Source organism: Anser brachyrhynchus, assembly GCF_964034855.1.
Source record: "Anser brachyrhynchus genome assembly, chromosome: 4".
In the NCBI taxonomy this organism is placed as follows: Eukaryota; Metazoa; Chordata; class Aves; order Anseriformes; family Anatidae; genus Anser; species Anser brachyrhynchus.
The window spans coordinates 38,133,794-38,152,439 of NC_137698.1; the positions used below are offsets into that span (position 1 = coordinate 38,133,794).

An 18,646-nucleotide genomic window follows, 5' to 3' on the forward strand; every position below is an offset into this window, starting at 1 on the left:
TTCTGTGCTTCAATATGAATAAATAACATCCAGAGTCTCCAGTCATTCTAAAAAGGTTTAATCAAGGCTATCAAATAACTGGATTATCAAAAAAACATAGCTCGCTGAATTTATTCATGAGACTTCAGGGACTGAAGTAAATTCACTGTCCCAACAGCTTCTCACAGGTCTTTTAAAGTTCCCAGGAAGATCAAAGAGACCCCTAATTAAGATCCTTAAAAACATAACACAAAAATGGGATCAGCTGTGTGAAAGGTGGAAGTGATGCACTCGGAGTCCTGCGCACATATCCCTATTGTGGGTGCTCTGAAGCTCAGCAAGTGTCTCTGTGGCCACTGGTGGACTTAACTAGCTTTGCACTGCATCGGGCACTGGCTGTAACATTCAGCCACTGCTGGGGTGGGGATTGGAGGTGCTTGGCAATGAGGACAGTACGTGTAAGATATGAGTGACAGCCTGCAAATATTTGCTGAAGGCACTGGGAGAATACAAGGGTGAGAGTTCACTCGATGAGCATGTGTTAACATTACGCTCCACCTAGCTGCATTTTCACGCAGCCCTGCCGAGTCTGGCACTTCCAGCAAGATGCTCCCAGGGTCTGCCCTTGCATCCTACCAGGACTCAGGGGTTCATTTGTGCCACTGTCCCCCCACATGCAGGTCTGTCCTTTCTTCTCCTTCTCTTGGATGTGATCACTCCCACCTGCCATGGTCTGGCACGAAGTGAGCGGGCCATTCTGCAGATGAGTAGAGAGGCGTTCAGGGAGTGAATAAAGTACAAAGAATTAAGACACTTGAGAGCTTTCCTCAGAAATTCAGCTAGGAAGACATGAATGTCCTAAAGCTTGGTGTAGTGATCTTGAAGCACAAATTATCATGATACAGGAACAGTACAAAGTCAGCAGAACCTGCTAGGTGCAGGGTCCTCTCTGTCACAGGCCTTTCCCATGGGGGGCTTTCACAAGGGGACGCAGAGCTCTGCAGTCCCTGCTTGAGCAGTGTGCTTGCATCAGGCTGAGCTCTGAGTACCTGGACCTCTGCTGGGAGCTTACCAGAGCTTTGCTAAAATGCTGTTTCTTTCACCACGGGTGTCACAAAGTTAAGGAGTGAGTCTGAGTTTGACCCCAAGAAGGCAAGGCACAGTTTTTGAAGCAGCACTTGTTAGAGAATGATGCTCTTTTTTTTTTCCCATTAATAATTAGGTAGCCACTTAAAGAGCACTGGGAGGTGGTCCTGAAAGTTAAAGAAATGATAAATTCTTTCTTTTCAGTAATCTCAGTCTTGCCATTACATCAGACTTCCTTGGATTCAACTTCAACAGTTGCTTTTCAGCCTGGTGCTGATCTCATCCACACATTTGGGGGCTGGCAGATGGCATTGCTTGCATCAGAGGTGAAGTTGATGTAAAGTTTGGAGTCATTTTCTTATTGCTGATATTTTATCCTTGCTGTGTAGCAAGGTATATTAGAGGCTTACAGAGAACTCTATGTAATACAGCCCATCTAAGAGCAAAGCTACTCAAATACTATCAGGAGAGAGTTTGCTACCCTATCTCTGTCGTGCAGCTCTCTCTCTTGTGGAGCAGTTGCAGCTAACAAATAGCATGTGGGAATACTACAGGCATGCTTGGAAAATAAGGATGCAGAGATATATGCAGATAAACATGAAATACAATTACCCAGCTTGGAAATGGGTTGCAACACTTTTTTTTTTTTCCTTCCATTTTGGGAATTTTACAGAAACAGGCCTTCCACTTCCATCCTCTGACAGAAGATGTCACCTCCTATAGCCTAATGCGCATCAGAAGCACTCAAAAGCTTTTGTTTGTTATTGACTGAAAGATACCATCCTTGCTGCCTGCTGACTGACAGGGCTGTGAGGTTTTCCCTAGCTGAGGCTTGTTGGCGGTTGACTGATGAGCAAAACCTCTCAGCCAGCCCAGGGGTGTCATCTGGGGGTGTCCCTGCTGTGGCTGGCACCCGGGAGTCTTTCCTCCTGCGGGGCCTCCTCTGGCTAGGCAGCGGCTTGAGCTTGTGGTGGCTGTACCATGCTGTCGGCTGGCATCCCGGCTTCTGTCCTGAGCTCGTGGGACTTGGACATTAGCTCAGTCTCTGCTTCTGGCTGTGGGTCCATAGCGATGTAACCTTGCTCCAGCCCTTGGCCGGAACGAGTGGGCAAGGTTGCTTGCATGGCCTAAGGGTGGCACTCCCATCTCCTCTCAGCCCACAGAGTTACAGCATTGCAGTGGCCCTGGAAATCACCAGTCACTTGTTGGTCTGTGAGACTTGTCTATTTTCTGCATTTCCAGCTCTTAGCTGTGTTTGCCTTGCAGCTTTTCATGCCTTCCATGCTGATCTCAGACATGATTCCTGCTAACAGGAGAAAAAGTAAAATTGCAATTCTTCCTATGCAAGAAATTCCAGTTGCTAAATATGTTGTATTATTATTTCTTTGCTTTGAAGCAGTAACTCGTTCAACAAAACTGAGCAAAAGCAGGTCTGTGGGTGAGAGAGAAGGAAGGCCACAAAATATGGTGGGTGTGTGGGTGCTTCCCTAAGGACGAACTGTGTGAGAGAAGAGGGCGAGGTGTGCAATCTCCTGTCATCTCCAGCAAACAAACTTGTCCTCATATCATGAAGTGAATGATAATGAACTTTGAACTACCTACAAGGGCCTGGATTCACTACTGATTGCAGAGCTGTGTGGGAGTCATCTGGGCATGAAGTAACTGATTTAGCAGAGTTAAGAAAGCTAGTGTAGCTTTGTAATACTCGAGCATTAATTAACAATATCTGTGATATGAATATTACTTAGCAGACAGTGTTCATTTGATGGAAAGTGAAAGATATGAACCTTTACATTAAAGCTAATATTACATATAAGAATTGGGAGAATTTTGCCTGCTCAAAGTATGTTGAAGTTTTCATGTGAAATAGAATTCAGATGTAAACAATTGGAGCTGTTTTTGTTACACTACAAGAAGCAGCTCTAAAAAGTTAGAAAATTATAGATGCTATACTTTTTATCGTAGTCCTCTTGATGTAACAAAAATATATTTCATTAGGTCTAGTAATGTAGTCAGAGTATTCAGAGTACTTGAACATTAGACTATGAATCACAGTGCGAAAAAATAGCCAACACTCTAAATGAGGAGAAAGTCATCTGTTTGATAGAGCTAGTCATTGCATTGCAGATTGCAAATTAAATCCAAAAATACTGTACTTATATATTAATTGTATAAAATTATTCAAAATATCTAACACATTTTGTCTGCATTGCAACTTAAATGTATATCAGCAGTACATATATTTCTCCGACATAATTCTTTTTCAATTTGGTTCTCTATTTCTCAAATGTTAGTTGAGAGCAATACTAGTTAGAAAAATTGTGGGCTATTATGGATAAAATCAGAAATAAATATTAATTTGGGAATTCTTTATTTAAAAATCATCTTAAAGTACAATGACAAATGCACTCTATACTTAGAAACTTTGCATGTAGAAATATATCCATGAAACTAATGAAGTAGCTTTCTTTCCTTTCAGGGCATCTGTGCTGCAAGCTTTTAGTATTTCAATAAACTGTAAATTTTCCTAGCTGCTCATGAGAGTAGCATGACACTGGTGCTAATTGAATGGTTCTGGATTCTTAGCTTTGATCTGTGATGAGGTTTCCATGGTGATATCACCAGATGAGACTATGGCCACTACAACAATTTCTTTGTGCTGATGTGATTCTGAACTGCCTACCTAGCTGAGGATAAAATCCCAGCTTTACTGAAAATGAATGGGAGTTTGTTGTTGGTTTCAGTGAATTTGATGTTGTCTCTATCATGACTGGATTTGGAAGCATGCTCTGGAGCCATGTAGGTCCCAGATGGACTTTGCTGACATTCAGACCCATTCCCAGACTTACCATGTCTCCACGATAAATAAGTTTGCAAGCCATTTCCCTCATAACTCAGACACTTAATCCATGCCTATTTGATTTCATTGCATAGGAGCCCTTAGAATGGAGTTGGACCCTGCTGCTGGAGGGATCATAACAGTATGGAAGATGGTTCCCTTTAAAAGAGCTTGCAGCTGGATACATGTGACCTTACGAGAAGGAGTGGGAAAGAATGCGGTAAGAACTGGCAGTGGCCAAAGCATATTGGTTGCCTTACTACGTCAAGTTGGATATTTTGCTATACCTGCCATTGGGTTTAAGGAGGCTTTTGAGTAAAAACAAAGTGATACACTCTTCTGTGTGAAGCAGGTGGAAAAAAAGCGTGTCAGTGCTTTTTGGAGACCGAGTGGACAGCACAGGCTGGCAGCATGGGCAGGGGGGTGGCAAGGTGGCTGAGGATGCTGCAGCGGCGAACCTGAGATGCCCCTCAAGGAGAAGTTGTACAATTTGGTGTAACCAGGAAGGGAGACCTGGCAGAGGGATATAAGAAAAAAGGGGAGAAAGGGACAAGATAAGATGATGATCCTTCCTGTAACAGTTCTCTAAACTGACCTAAATGTGGCAAGATTGCATTTGCCAGGACAAGACAAAAGGAAGCTCCTGTAAAGACATGAGATGGGCAAGGCTCCTGTTATGACATGAGGTCTGTGCCTAGATAAGAATTTTTAGGTGCAGGTGTGGGTAATAAAGTCTATAATTTTCAAAATGTTATGCAAAATGTAATTGGCAAGATTTAGATGTAATCAGGGTAAGAGAATCTGTGCAGGGTTCCGATTATAAAACAGTTTTCAAACTTTTCTACATCCTTATGCTAGTGACACAGCCTTGTATCAGATAACAAAGTGGAGACAGAAACACTTCTGTAATATTTTACCTGTTTATTATTATTATTATTATTACTATTATTATTATTATTGGTATTGTTTGTTTTTAAGTTGAGAATGGGACAAAGGACAGTGGTCAAAAGGTCTTAAAGAAGGGTGTGTGCTGTGATTTGTACCATGTTTTCTTTTTGAAAAAAAAAAGACGACAAAATAATGTCGGTGTTGTGTTTAGCTCTTTCACTCCTTTAAGTATCGAGTAAATCAAATGCACGTGTAGAAACTTGTTTTTCATCCAAGACTGCTCAAAAACTGTTCTCATGGAGCAACGATGACCTCTTGTGGTCGCATGGTTAAGCTTCACATTTGTCCTGCGTATGAAGGAGTTCGAATTTTTACTGAATTTGTGCAACCCAAAAATTGTGACACTGTGTTAGTCTACAGAAAAGAGCCATATTTTCACTGTCTATGCCGACTGAAGTACAGGGACTAAACATTCTGCATTAGTTGGTTGGTGAAAACTGTATTTCTAAAATACTCTCTTGTAAATAATCTAATTCACATTGGCTAGCATTTTTAACCAAACTTCATGGTTAGAATGTTCCCTTAGAGTTACAAAATCATCTTTAATCATATAAAAAGCTTGTATTATTTAAGTTGAAGTTGTGTTCAACTGGAAGTCTGAATTGTGGTTTCTGACTGGAAGTCAGAATTGTGGTTTAAACTATCAGTGGGTTTCAGGAAGGAAACTTTTGTATAGTATCAAAATCATAGCTAGAATTCCTTTCTGCCTCTGCTAGGCAGAAAAATTCTAATATCAAAAAATTCTAATCTCAGTATATCAGTAAAGGAGCACATCTAAACCTCTCAATAATCTTGGGAAGACACTCTTGGTTAGAAGCACACATCCAGACTGCATTACCATGAGATGTCACTGTAACTGTGGGTATTGCAAAACACAGAGTGGACTGTGAGGTATTTCAAGACACCTCTTTCAGGTGGCTGATGCTAGCACAAGACAAAGATCTTGGGCTTGAAGATTTAAGCCTACCCATATGGAAGGCAGTATAATATAAGCCAGAGGCAACAAAGACAGGAAAAGTCACCCTCACATTGGCTTATAGTAGGGCTTTTTGCATCTTCCAGTGTGTTACCATTCACAAGTGGGATGGTGTTCCACATAGACTGTATGGCTGCTAAAATACATCCATTTCCAAGGTCCCATGAATAAACCACTAGGTTGAGTATCAGAAAAAAATGAACACCAAAGGGAAAAACAAAACAAAACAACAACAAAAACAAACAAACAAACTAAAACCACGTTTTCTTTCTGTACAAATCACTCTGCTGTGCAGTAAGTCAGCACAGATACTTCCCAGGTAATATGGAAATGTTGGTACTATCTATGGCAGTGCAGCACACCATATGTTTATTTTCCACCTACCCTCGTGACTGTATCTCCATGTCTAGTGGGCACAATGTTCTAGTGGCATTACCCAGCCTGCTGTCCAGGCCTAATTAGGGTACACAGGACACCAGAAGGTCTGCAAGAAAAATGAATTTGTAAACAACTACACATGCACATTACTATACAGTCATCGAGGTATGAAGCAGTGGTTACATGAAAGTGTGGTCATGGTCTATTCCTAACCCGTGTCAAGGCTGGGCACTTGTCCATTGTCCTGACTTTCAGGTGCTCAACAGACATAGAGCACGAATGATGGAGTTTCCTCTCTTGTTTCTTTCTTTCTTCCTTTTTCTTTTTCCTCCCAGGGGTCAGTAGCCCTCCAGTTCAGAAAGGCAGAGAAATGCTGTTCTGTGGTTAGTTCTTGTAAGCTCCCAGCTTACTTTAAAACGTTGTGAGCAAACAGATATTGGTCAAATCTCTGGGGCCAGGTAAAGCAGCTTGAAACAACTTCTGTGAACAGTCAGTTCTTCAGGGGGCTGACCCACAGCCACGGATTAGCTCTGAGGATGTCTATCAAATGCTTCCTTGTACAGAGGGATTGGCTAGCTACCAGGTACCACGTAATTGCCCTGAAAGTGTTAAATATATCTACAGAGGAAGTGAAACATTTCCGTGTTGTTAGACTTTTCCTTCTGCTTTAAAAAATAGGGGGGATATAAAGGTGATTCCTGCTCAAAGAGAGGACACTCACCCAGATGACCTTTCAGTAACGTAAAAACTGCCAAATGAACCTCCTGATCCTAAGAGATTGGAATAAAAAGAAAATAACCAAACAAATGGTAGAACACTGGCAGAAAACTCACAAGTATAGCTACCTTTGTGGAAAATTACACACAGATCACCAGGCATACAGTCTTCTACCACTCTTAAGAGTGTGAAGTAATTTTTCTTGGTCATGGACTTGCTTTGCTTTCCTTTGCCCCTGAGAGTTGAGGAGAGGCTGTGAGGTTTCTCCTGCCTCAGGCCGGGAGAAGGTCTCTGCTTTCTCTGAGGAATTCGGAGGTCCTTACAGGCTGAAGGGCTGGGGGCTTCCTGACAAATCATTTCAGCTTTTTATCTTTCAAAAACTTGTCTAAAGGCTGATTTTCTAATAGCTGAGTTTCTATAACCTGGACTGTGAAAATCTTGTTATCAGATGAATATAATAAAATATTTCTCCTAGATCTCTCCAGACCATTTGGAAGCAAACAGGCATTTGGGGAGAAAAATTGTTCTGTTGTTTGGCTTATGTGTGTCAGACTCACCAACTGGTAGTTCCAATCAATTACTAAACCAAACACTGTTTAGGACAAAAGCATTCAAGGTAAAGAAAACAGAATAAGGCTGTGCCTATTAAAGAACTAGGGTTCTTCTATAAATATGTATTTTGCATTTATATATGTTTTTGTCAGCTACAACCTCAGCAGAGCAGCCTTACCACCTATTGAAACATTTTGCTAATTTTTATTGATAGATTGGATAGTAAGAGGAAAATGATTTGTAACTGAAGTAATATTTGCCTATATTCATGGGGAGCTTTCGAGTGAACTAATGAGTGCCTACAAAACTACTTTGAAGACCAAAAAATATTTTTCAAAGTTTTAGAAGTATAATGGGGTAGAACTCCAATGCAAATTTGTGAAGTGCTAACAAGTTGAAAATTTGTTTTTATTTTTTAATGGCTTATAAAACATGGACCTAGGAATGATATTTAATATTAAAAACAATATTAACAATTTAAAAGGTTAACGATATCATTAGTGTTGTAGAAAAGCAGATTAGGTGATCATAATGGACCCTCTTACAGGAATCCTAATTAGACTTTGCAGTCTGCAACAAAAACAAACAAACCCATACTGACTCCAGAAAAGCCTTTTATTATCCCAAGACGATGTTATAACGAACCATTACATTGCCTTGTATGACAACAAAACTTTTAGTCTCTTTGCAAAAAGAAGCTTTTAGACCAGATATTGACTAAGGCATATGCCAAATAAAGGTGCAATGTAATAAAGGGATTTGAGCAATTTGAGTTTAAATTGTGTCACAAAACAGGCAGTATAATTTCAAACTGCTGTGCTCAATTTTATATTAAAAAAAAAAAGAAAGAACTAGAACTTGATGAGCAAACTTCCTTGAACTACTTCTTTGCTAAAAGTACTTATAAATCATTCATCAGTTCTTACCCTACGTGGACCACTTCTCTGTCATTCTAATTGTAGCGATAAACAGCCTATAAATGTATGAGATAAGAGGACATGATACAATGGCTAGGGCTATTATCTAAACTCTAAATGAAATGTCTGAACTATGAGTATTGAATTCAGGACACTCAGTTTTTAAAGACCAGTCTTATAGGAGGAAAAATATCTAAAGTACAAAGGGGATGAGAAGTGGTGATAGCCCAATATTAATAAAAACCCACCTCAGTTCTATCAAATTTTAAATAACATCTACATGTACTTTTTTCTTTAACTGTGTGCTCAAAGCATTCATGGGCTGCATCTCAACTCACAATCTAGGTAAGGAATACACTTCCACTGAATTTAAAGAAAAACTAGGAAGAAAATGAGAAAAGATGGCAAAATTCCAGGCTTTCATCCTTTTCATGTGTTTGGCATCCTTAGGATTCAGCTCAACTTTCATGCAAGCCAGTGACAAAAATACCATTTCAAGAAGGATTTTAGTATCTACATTTGAAAATGCTTCCTCTGAACACTTCTAAGAACCTATTTACCTGCAGATTTGAGCAGCAAATGTTAATGGCATATGCAGGAACATAATAAAATATGTTAAATGTGACACAGCTACACAGCATTTTGGCCATAACCTGTAAATATGAAAGTCTGGGCATACTGCATGTATAAAACTGTGACAGCACCATCTGGTGTCTTCCAGTATTATTTAGGCTGCTTTTAGGGGAAAAAAAGGGGAAAAAAAATCCTGTCAACTTTTGAATTAAGTTTGGATATAGTCAGAGTCAAAAGTCCTGGATCATCTAGACCAAACCCTGCTATTGCATGCAATCATTTAATAATTCCACTGTTATAAGTTTAGTAATTTGTAAATAGAGTTAGTATAGGATTAGTATTTAGTAAAGGTAATTAGAAATTTTCTTCCCCCTTTTTTTTTTTTGTATTCATTTATATATGATCAATTTACAGGCTGTTCTCCCTCCACTGTGTTTGTTCTCCCTCCACTGTGTTTAGCCCTCTGGATGTACTACCAGAGAGCAACTATAGTCCCTTCAGTCTTCCCCTTGCTGTGAAGTTCTAAACTTTCTTTCAAAAGCAATTTTTCATTCCCTTGCTCTCCTAGTCACCCTTTTATGCATCTTTTCCAACTGCAATTCCTCTTAGGCAGACCTGCACGGGTGACATCAGGTGAGCTTTTGAGAGGGCCACGTGTGAGGAGATTTGTATCCCCCCGTCACTCCTCAGACTGTCTCCTAATGCATTTTAAGGCCTTTAAGGCATTTGAGTTTTTTTTTTTTTTTAATGGAGTCTTTGTGACATTGCTGTCCTAATGAACCAGTATCCCAACCACCGAGTTTCCAGTTAAGAGCAGAAATATGTACTTTTAGTCTGTAAATTCATGACCTGGCATTACACATTATTGAATTTCATCGCATTTCTCGCTCAGTCCAATCAATATAATTATTCTGTATTCCATACGTGACTTTCTCTCTATCGCCAATGGCACCTTATTTTATGTCATCCATGAATTTCATTAGCATTTTCCTATTTTGTTTGCATGCACCACAGCCATTAGTGATAATATTAAAGATGATCAATCCCAGGACTCACTCTTGAAAAAACGCCATTAGTAACCCCACGCATCTTTTTCAGCACAGCATATTACTATCTTCGATTTAGCCAAATATCTATATTTGCTCTGAAAATCTTTTTCTTTGCTCTATTTGCTCAAAAAATCTTTTCTTCTTCCCCTAGCAGTGACCTGTGTGGCATTGTGTAAATGCTCTCTATAAGTTCAGCAGCAAGGTGTATTAGTATGGAAACATGCCCAATTAATCCAGGTATGTGCTGCCTTGCGTTCAAGTGAGATTGGGAATCTCTGCATATGTCTGAACTGTGACATAAACATTCCCACAGTTATACTGGGTATATCTATTCTTCATTATTCTATTCAGAGGTTTGTAGGTGGGAGTCTTAACAAACTAACTACTTGGTGTCGCTGGGTACACTCGACTTTTGGTCTAAGTGTGCTAACTAAGTGTGCTAAGAGCAGTCTCTGAGTCACAGCTAGGATGTGCACGTGTAGCCTGTCCCCTCAGTGCTGGCAATTAAAAGCTTCATTTCAGCAAAGGTAGAAGAATTTAGAAGCATCCTTTCAAAAGCTGAGCCTCCTACTAGAAAAATCTTTCACTGTGACTATGCCACCCAGAGCTTGTGGTGTGGCCTTGCTGAGATGAGCGTTGCATTCTGTAGCTCTGCACTGTCTCCCACTTCATATTGCCAAAGGAGCAAGATGTCTGTGAGAATAACTTTGACTGTGTATATACTTCTTCTGCAGCAGTTTGCACTGAAACGTTTGTGAAAGTTTCTAAAATGTTAAGCAGAAATCTGCTATTAATTGAAAAATGCCTTAATATTTAATATATGCTGTCCACAGTAGGCAAGATCAGTGTTTTCCTGCACAGAGACTGAACTGAGTATTTCTTTTAGTCATTAGAGGATGGCATATAGCTGGCAACTTGTACTTCCAAGATTTATTATTATACAATGCAAGTTATGAGCCACCTAATTAACACTTAGCATGACTCTCTTCATTCAGATATTCAGAGGCACAGATAATCTCTAATCACACATTTCTACGCAGCTTCTACAGCAAATTCCGCTCTTTACACAGTTTTGGCTAATACATTTCCAGTTTGATTTTTTGGGAGGATTTTTTTGGAAAGAATCTGTATTACAAATTACACCTTCTTATAGGTTCTTTGCATTATTTCCCCTGGAAGATTATTAAAACACTAGGAACTGGCACCATTTTGGAGCCTGAATTTGTGTGTGTGAAGAAATTCTGCCTCTGCAGGACTGCATTTCACACTCTGCGCACCTGTCAGTGCTAGAGCAGTTAGCACAGATGCAGATAAAAATGTGATCCTTAACCCCAGACAAGCTAAAGGCTGCCTCCAGTCAGTGTGGCTGACTATTCAAGGAAGAAGATGAAGGTACATGGATCTAATGCAGTCCTTGCCCATCTACCTATGCTGTAGGGCTATGGAAGGTGGTAAGTTTAATAACAGTAGCTTTTTAGAAGAAAAGGAGCAGTAGTATGAGCACTTGAAATCAAGAGGTTTCTGGTGTAGTGCAGGAGTAACCAGCCAGTTGGGATGGCAGGAAATCCCAGCCCAGTGCTAACACCTGGGCTACTCTGCAAAGCTGGGGCTGGGTTATGTCAGTTCACTTCTTCTCTGAGTGATTTGCTGAAATGACTCCCTTTCAAGGAGAGCAAGGAAAATAATCTACTAGATGAAGAAAGCTAACCTTTTGATATTTTCACATTGTAAAGGAAAAGACAGTATTTTCTCTGAGGGCTGAGTAAGCCTGTACATTAAATTAATGATAAACAAGAAAAATACTGAAAGTTTAAGGGAGCTGAGTGAGCTATCATGGAAGAGAAAGAAATGGCACAAAAGAGACATGTTTCTTTCAAATGTTTTTATTTTTAAGAGGCTATAACTGAAGAAGGAACAGGCAGAATGGTGTTCATCAGCAGCAATCTCCTGGGTTCTTGTAGTTTACAAAAAATATCTATAACAAAAGCAGATGCTAAACAAATATGATAAGACATGGCAATTTTGCCTCTGGGACACAAGGAGCACCATCTCACTATGAAAACTTAATAAGGATCAAACAAGATAAAGCTCCCTTCAACACTTTTCATAATTTTTAAATGAAAATGTCACTTTCCCTATAAATTCTACTAAACGTTTCCTATAGCAGCAGTGAGTTTATCTATCTGGAACACTTTTTTTTTTTTTTCCCCTCTGGAGCTTTACTTTCAATATTTCTTTAGAGCATCAGAATGTTATGAAAAATATTAAATTGACCTAAGTAAATGAAACCAGAAGTACTGTAGCTAGTATAGTAATTCAAACGACTTTGCAGAAGAATGAAGGAGTGTTCAAATCTAAGGCAGGATTCTGTGACAAGCAATATAGCTATTAGCATATGAATAGGAAGATGGATGAAGTATTAACAGTGTCAATTAGGTTATGAAAAGATGTATTGCTCAATTAACTCTCTTAATGAACAAATGTGTTGTTTTCTGTAATGCAAAGGATAGTATTAGCAGCAAATGGGTGAGGCGAAGGTATCACTTTACCCTTTGTGCAGCTTCCCAGTGTTAACATCTCTTCTGTTCTTCTCCAGCTGTAAGCAAGAATCAATTTCAGTTTCATAGCTAGGGGAGGAGAAAGTCCTCATTTTCCTGAGCACCTGTAGAGATCATATTTCAGTCAACTCTTCCAGCTGTCCATCAGCATCAAAATGCCTTCAGGCTGCCTTGCAGTTAGCTCTAACCCCAAGTCTCTCTGAGCCCACACCTGCTGGGGTCCTACCCCTGTGAGGGCTCACTGTGTTGAATGCAGGGGGAACAGAGCTGCCCCCCGATGGGACTTCCCACCTACCCTGCAGTGTCTATTTTCTGTGGGCTTGCTTTTGCCTGTGTCCAGATCAACACAGAATCGTCAACAATTGGGTGCGTCTAGGTCCTGTATTCAGTAAGACATCACATTCGCATGCTCTGAATTGCTTGCTGAAGGTGCTTGCCATTAATGATAAAGGGAGCCAAAACACCTAATTTGGGTGCCAGCACACTTTTAAAAATAGCTGGCAATGCTATCTCAGGTATAGCCCAGTCATTCTTCTGCATTAAGATGCTGAAATTTCAGGTAAATCCCTACTTCATCAGAATTTAGACAACCTAACCTTACTTTAAACCTTCACCATTTTAACTCTTGACAATGATTGTCCAAACAGGCTGAGACAGAGGCCCACAAAACTCCATGGGATCCCCTAACAGAGGGGTGACAGCGTAACAGCCTGGAGGAGATTCCTCTCCTTTAACAGAAGCAATTTCTAGCTGACAGCTCGAAATTTTTGTGTGTAACAGACACAGTCCAGCACAATGTAAACGTAACAAGTTAGCTTTTAAGCCAAAAAAAGGTATAAACTAATGAATTTTACCTTGTGAAACAGTAAATTAACAATGTATTTATTTTGGTACATAATAGAGGTAGTCATGTAGTGAATTTCAGTTTGTCATTTACTCATAATCAGCTGTTACCTAAATCCATCTTCTGTGTTCTGTATGTCATGAATCTGGAGTTCTCCTGGAAACAATCCTTTCTCTCCGCCCTTCTGCATACAATTGATACCCTTATATACATGTGAAAAAATAATAGAAATAACATTGCAAGAACTGTCCAGATTATTCATAGGAAACTGGAAGAACATCAGAGGAACCAAACAAGATAGAAAGATATCTAACAACACAGCAAATGTAATTCACTGTAACCAAGGCGTGGAGAGCACACAGAAAAGCAGCTGATCACACATTGCTAAATTCCAAATTAGTTGGGCCCATTCAGAGGGAAGGCTCAGGCAGAGGTGAGCAGCTTAGTGTCAGTAATTCAGTCAAGTGGTGATTCCTTGAAATATCTACAAATCCTGAGCTTAAAAAAAAAAAAAAAAAAAAAGTGTTACAGATCCTGTAAAATGTTTTTCAATAGTGCATAAACATAGAGATTGTGCTTTTCACTGTAATCCAGGCAAGGTGATGTGTGATCATGCTGGATGAGTGCCTTGTATGTGTCTGCAGAGGCTGGGGGGAACAAAACTCACAGGGTTTGTGTTTGTTTTGTTTTGTTTTGTTTTTTGTTTGTTTTCCTGAAGGAGAGAGCATAGACTAGGGTAAGGTGGTGCCAAAAGTAGTGGGGGACTAAGAGGAAACGTTACGGCTGCTTGGATGTTTATTCAAAGTATGGTGGTGTTGTGTTGGGCCAGACTGGCTCTCTGAGGAGCAAAGCAAAGGGAGAACCTCAGACGTTCCTATGAACAGAAACAAAAAATAGGGAAGGACCATCGTCGGCTGTCTGGGTGATTGGAAATCAACAGGTTAACCTAGTTAATTGTACTTTGGCTTTTGGCAACAAAACTAATTAAATAGTCTGTTGTTTTCATTCATTTTAAGGTGAGAAGCATCCACTAGATTATAGAGTCACTCTGAAGAATTTCATACTTGTACTTCAATCAAGTATACTTTCTAGAGGTATCTTTTGTTTGACATGAACTTGTCTTTCACTTCCCAGGACAGTTTCACTTCAGAGTTTTCTCCAATGGACAACCACTTTAAACAGCAACCTTTGCTGTAAGTTGCATTGTCTAGTTTAAAATTTGGGTTCTTGTTACGCCTTTATCCCCTAGCTTAAAGAGCCTTTTAGTACCTGCTGTTATATCCCTGTGATGGTACTTCCATAATGTGTGATCATATTGCCTCTTTTCTTGAAAGGCTGAATAGATTGGGCACCTGAAATCTCTCCCCGGAGAGGAATTATTTAAAATCATTTTTAGGTTTCCTTTCTTAACCTTCTCTGGTATTTCAATATCATTTGAAAAATGCAGATACCAAGACTGGGCAGCTTCTAGTATCTGTCTCAGTGATGCTTCATGCAGAGAGAAAATTGCTTCTCTACTCCTACTTGTTACTCCTCTGGAACATCTGAGGATTGCTGCATCCTCTTCGGGCCCTTTCTTTCCTTTCCTTAGGAGCAAAGCACAATTCCTTCCCACTCTGCCTTTGCGTGCAGGATAACACACATACATACCAGTTCTGCTCCTGAGAGGGTGGTGGTTTCATTCATATTTTTGCATTGAGTTATACTTCAACTAAGCTCATCTTGCCTGGTTCTTCATGTGTTACATATGTAATGAGAATGTCGTTATATAACACACCTTTCAAAAATCTGTTTTTCAATCGTCTTTTCCTTGGTGTTTGTTAACACCAGACTGACCAGTCTGTAACTAAGTGGCCACCATAATTTGATTTTCTGGATCTTTTCAGGAAACTGAGCAGTCAATCTTTCAAGATTTTCCTGTTGTGACAAGATTTACTTCAAGTAGTGTCAGAGAGCTGGGTATTTTCTCCACCCCCAGCCCACTCTTTTGGGATTCATGTGTACCATTTTTCTGGGTTGGCTGGTTTTTGTATGTTCTTAGGAGTTGCTTCTTAATCTCTATTTTATGAGTCAATGATCTGAGAAATACATTCTCCTTTTCTTTCCAGATATAAAACTGAAATATTTATCACCCATTTATACCTCTTCTGCCTTCTCTTCTAATAATACTTCTTACTCTTCCAAATACACAAATGCTTTATAGCCCCTAGCCCTGCCAGACATGGATTTTTCCCTGCTGGATTTTGCTGCCTCTATGAAATCTCAACCCTTTTTAATTAATGTTGATTGCCCTCTACTTTCCTTTCTCAACGTTAGTTTTACATGGTAAGTTTTTCATCTTAATTGCTGACTTCACTTCTCTAGGAATGGGCTTTCAAGCAAAATTGTCCTCTTGATTCCTGGTAGATTTGCAGCTTTTTGGTAACCCACTCTACTTTCGTACACATTTCTCTATTTTATTCCCATATTTGTAACTCTTCCTCAGAAAAATCACTTTTTTTTTTTTTTTTTTAACTTTGGGGAAATAACCTATTCAAAGCAGCATGTGTGTGTAAAACATGGTTAAGGCTGTTGGCAGAAGACAGCTTAGATCAATGGCAGCTATGAACATGAACTGGAAACGGGAAAATATTGCCACTAGTGAGATACTTATGCATTTCATCTCAGCCAAAGAGTATGCCATTTTTAGCACCACATTTTAAAAACAAGGTGGCTAAAATAGGCAATATGTGTTAATCTTGTGAGATGTCCTTCTGTTACTGAACATTGTTATAGAAAAGCAGAATTTTTGCTGCTCACTTGCACTAAGATGGACAGAGTCAGTTGCTATCTGACCTTGTTTTATATTGGTATGAAAGGCGTTTAAGTCTTGGCCAAAACTATTTTTGGGTGTTTTATATGTTAAAATCCACAAATCTGGGCTTTCACTGAGCTAGGATTAGGCTATTCTTTTCTGCCTGTGTCTGTTGAGTCTGAGCGTTTCCAGAGAGCTGCTTTGTCATTTTTGGAAGCTTTTGCATTAGACGTGCTCGTGCCAGAGCTCACCTGATTTTGGTAAACGTGCTTGCCAGTAACATTCACAGCTGTATATAGTAAGTTACTCTGTCTGTACTTTAAAACCTGTACACATGTGTTTAAATATATGTAACTTTGGAAGAGACAAAAGTGATTGTCCCTCTGTGGATTTTTCCCTGCTGGCTTTTGCTGCTCGGGACTACAGCTGTACATTACAACGTTCATGTTTGCAAGAGCAACAGCAGTATCCTTAGGACGTTTCACAGATCTGTTTTTATGAGGAATCTATCGCTGGTCCTAGACCACCTACCTCTCCGTCCTGCCGGTGGCCAGGAAAGCTGACAGACGTTTGGGCAACGGAGGCAGCAAGATTTCTAACTGTTTTGCCCTGTGGTACAGTAGTCAAAAAGCCAAACCCAACCGAGGCCAGGCCCGAAGGAAGACCCAGAGGCAGGCCAGCCCAACGGCGAGGCGCCCCGACCGCCGTCTCCTCAGGGGCCCGCTCTCGCCCCCCCCCCCAGCCCCCGCCGCCGTGCCTTGGCCCCGTCCCCAGCGGCCGCGCTGCGCCCGGCCCCCGCCAGGTGCCGCTGCCGCGCCGCCGCCACCGGGCCGCTCCTCGGCCCCCGGCGCCCCGTTCCCCGGGGGGCCGGGCCCGGCGCCGGGTGGAAACCCTCCGCTCCCCCACCGCCGCCACAGCTCCGCTCCGCTCCGCTCCTGCCCGCAGCGGGGGGAGGCGGCCGCGCGGTGCGGGCAGGGCGGCGGGAGGAAGCGGGGAGGGAAGGAGGGGGGGGGGCGGCGCCGCCGCGTCCGGGGCTAGCCCGAGGAAATCAAACGGCCCCGCTATGAATTAGGCAGCGGGCTGCGGAGGGGAGGGAGGGCCCCCCGCCCTCCCCCGCACGGCGCCCGGCGGGAGCAGCGCCGCCCCGCTCGGGGCACACGCGCACACTCCCGCACGCACACACACACGGCGCAGGCAGCGGGGGCGGGCCGGCCGGCTGCGGGGGGGCGGGTGGGGGGGCCGGCAGATGAAGATGGCAATGTCTGTGATCCAAGCGTGCCGCAGCCTGGCTCTCTCAACATGGCTGCTGTCCTTTTGTTTCGTGCATCTGCTGTGCCTGGACTTCACCGTGGCCGAGAAGGAGGAGTGGTACACGGCCTTCGTCAACATCACCTACGCCGACCCGGCGGGCGGCAGCGCCGAGCTCCGCAGCGAGAAGAGTGAGTGCGGGCGCTACGGCGACCAGTCGCCCAAGCAGGACGCCCGCGGGCAGGTGGCCCTCTCCGCCTCGCCCGCCGACCGCTACGCCTGCGACCCCGGCACCCGCTTCAACGCCCCGGCGCCGGGCAAGAGCTGGGTGGCCCTCATCCCGCGGGGCAACTGCACCTACAAGGACAAGATCCGCCACGCCGCCGCCCAGAACGCCTCGGCCGTCGTCATCTACAACGTGGGCTCCAGCAACGCCAACGAGACCATCACCATGCCCTACGCAGGTGAGACGTCCTGCTCCCCGCTGCCCGCTGGGCGCCCCGCTTCGCCCCAGCCGGAGGGAAGGTGGCCTCGCACCTCCCGGATGGCGGCACGCTGGGCTGCAGGCCTCGCTGGGCGGTGGGTGCCCATGGCAAGCGATGGGTGTGCTGCCGGCAGTGCTCTGGGGGCAAAAAGTTCGGGAGATGCGAAGTTTGGGTTGATCGGAGGGACAGATGGGACCCCGAGCCCACCACGGAGCTCCTGTTATTTGTTGGGTCCTCTGGCAGGTGCCCTGTGGGAGTGAGACCTGCTCAGGAGGAGGCGGGTGGTGTTTGTGATGTGCGCGTATCAGGAGGTGCAAGAAAGTAGGGGCACGATGTCCACTGTCTCACCTGTGATAGCATAAAAGCCATGGGATCAGGCAGGAAAGCCAAGTATCTGATTTGGTGAGAACATGGGACGTTTTGTCCAGGATTCAGGGGGCTTCACTCGCCGGGTGAACCCTCTGATGGGGTGCTCACAGTGCCGGCACACAGGTACTTGGCTCCCAACGTGTGCTCCTCAACTAACGCAGCAGAAATCCAGTTGTCAGAAACAACACGAACCTCTGGTTATATCCACAAACAAACCCACTGTTTTTGTAACAGCGTTTGAGCTGAAATAGCATAGATTTAAAAACAGATCACAGGGTTTATATTTAGGGATGGTGTTTTGTGCCAGGGGTCACTGCTCTTTTATACTAACAGC

At 42.5% G+C, this 18,646-nt stretch overlaps 2 protein-coding genes and 1 long non-coding RNA gene across 8 annotated transcripts in view; 2 read left to right on the plus strand and 1 right to left on the minus strand.

Moving 5' to 3' along the window:
• Positions 1 to 16,581, plus strand: part of LOC308194746 (uncharacterized protein) — a 104,066-nt gene extending 87,485 nt beyond the window's left edge. The window contains exons 8-10 of the mRNA XM_080591037.1: positions 4,000 to 4,124; positions 10,166 to 10,251; positions 14,551 to 16,581. The gene's annotated coding sequence lies outside the window, so the exon portion shown is untranslated. The remainder of the gene's footprint in view (positions 1 to 3,999; positions 4,125 to 10,165; positions 10,252 to 14,550) is intronic.
• Positions 1 to 18,646, minus strand: part of LOC308194748 — a 310,853-nt gene that overhangs the window by 33,735 nt on the left and 258,472 nt on the right. The window lies entirely within an intron of this gene.
• RNF150 (ring finger protein 150) overlaps positions 17,099 to 18,646 on the plus strand; it is a 121,524-nt gene continuing 119,976 nt past the window's right edge. Inside the window, exon 1 of one of the 2 annotated variants that reach the window (XM_080591003.1) lies at positions 17,099 to 17,922. In XM_080591003.1, coding sequence (XP_080447129.1) covers positions 17,457 to 17,922 — 466 coding nt within the window. In that variant the 5' untranslated portion in view covers positions 17,099 to 17,456. The remainder of the gene's footprint in view (positions 17,923 to 18,646) is intronic. The other variant, XM_080591002.1, reaches the window with a different exon arrangement.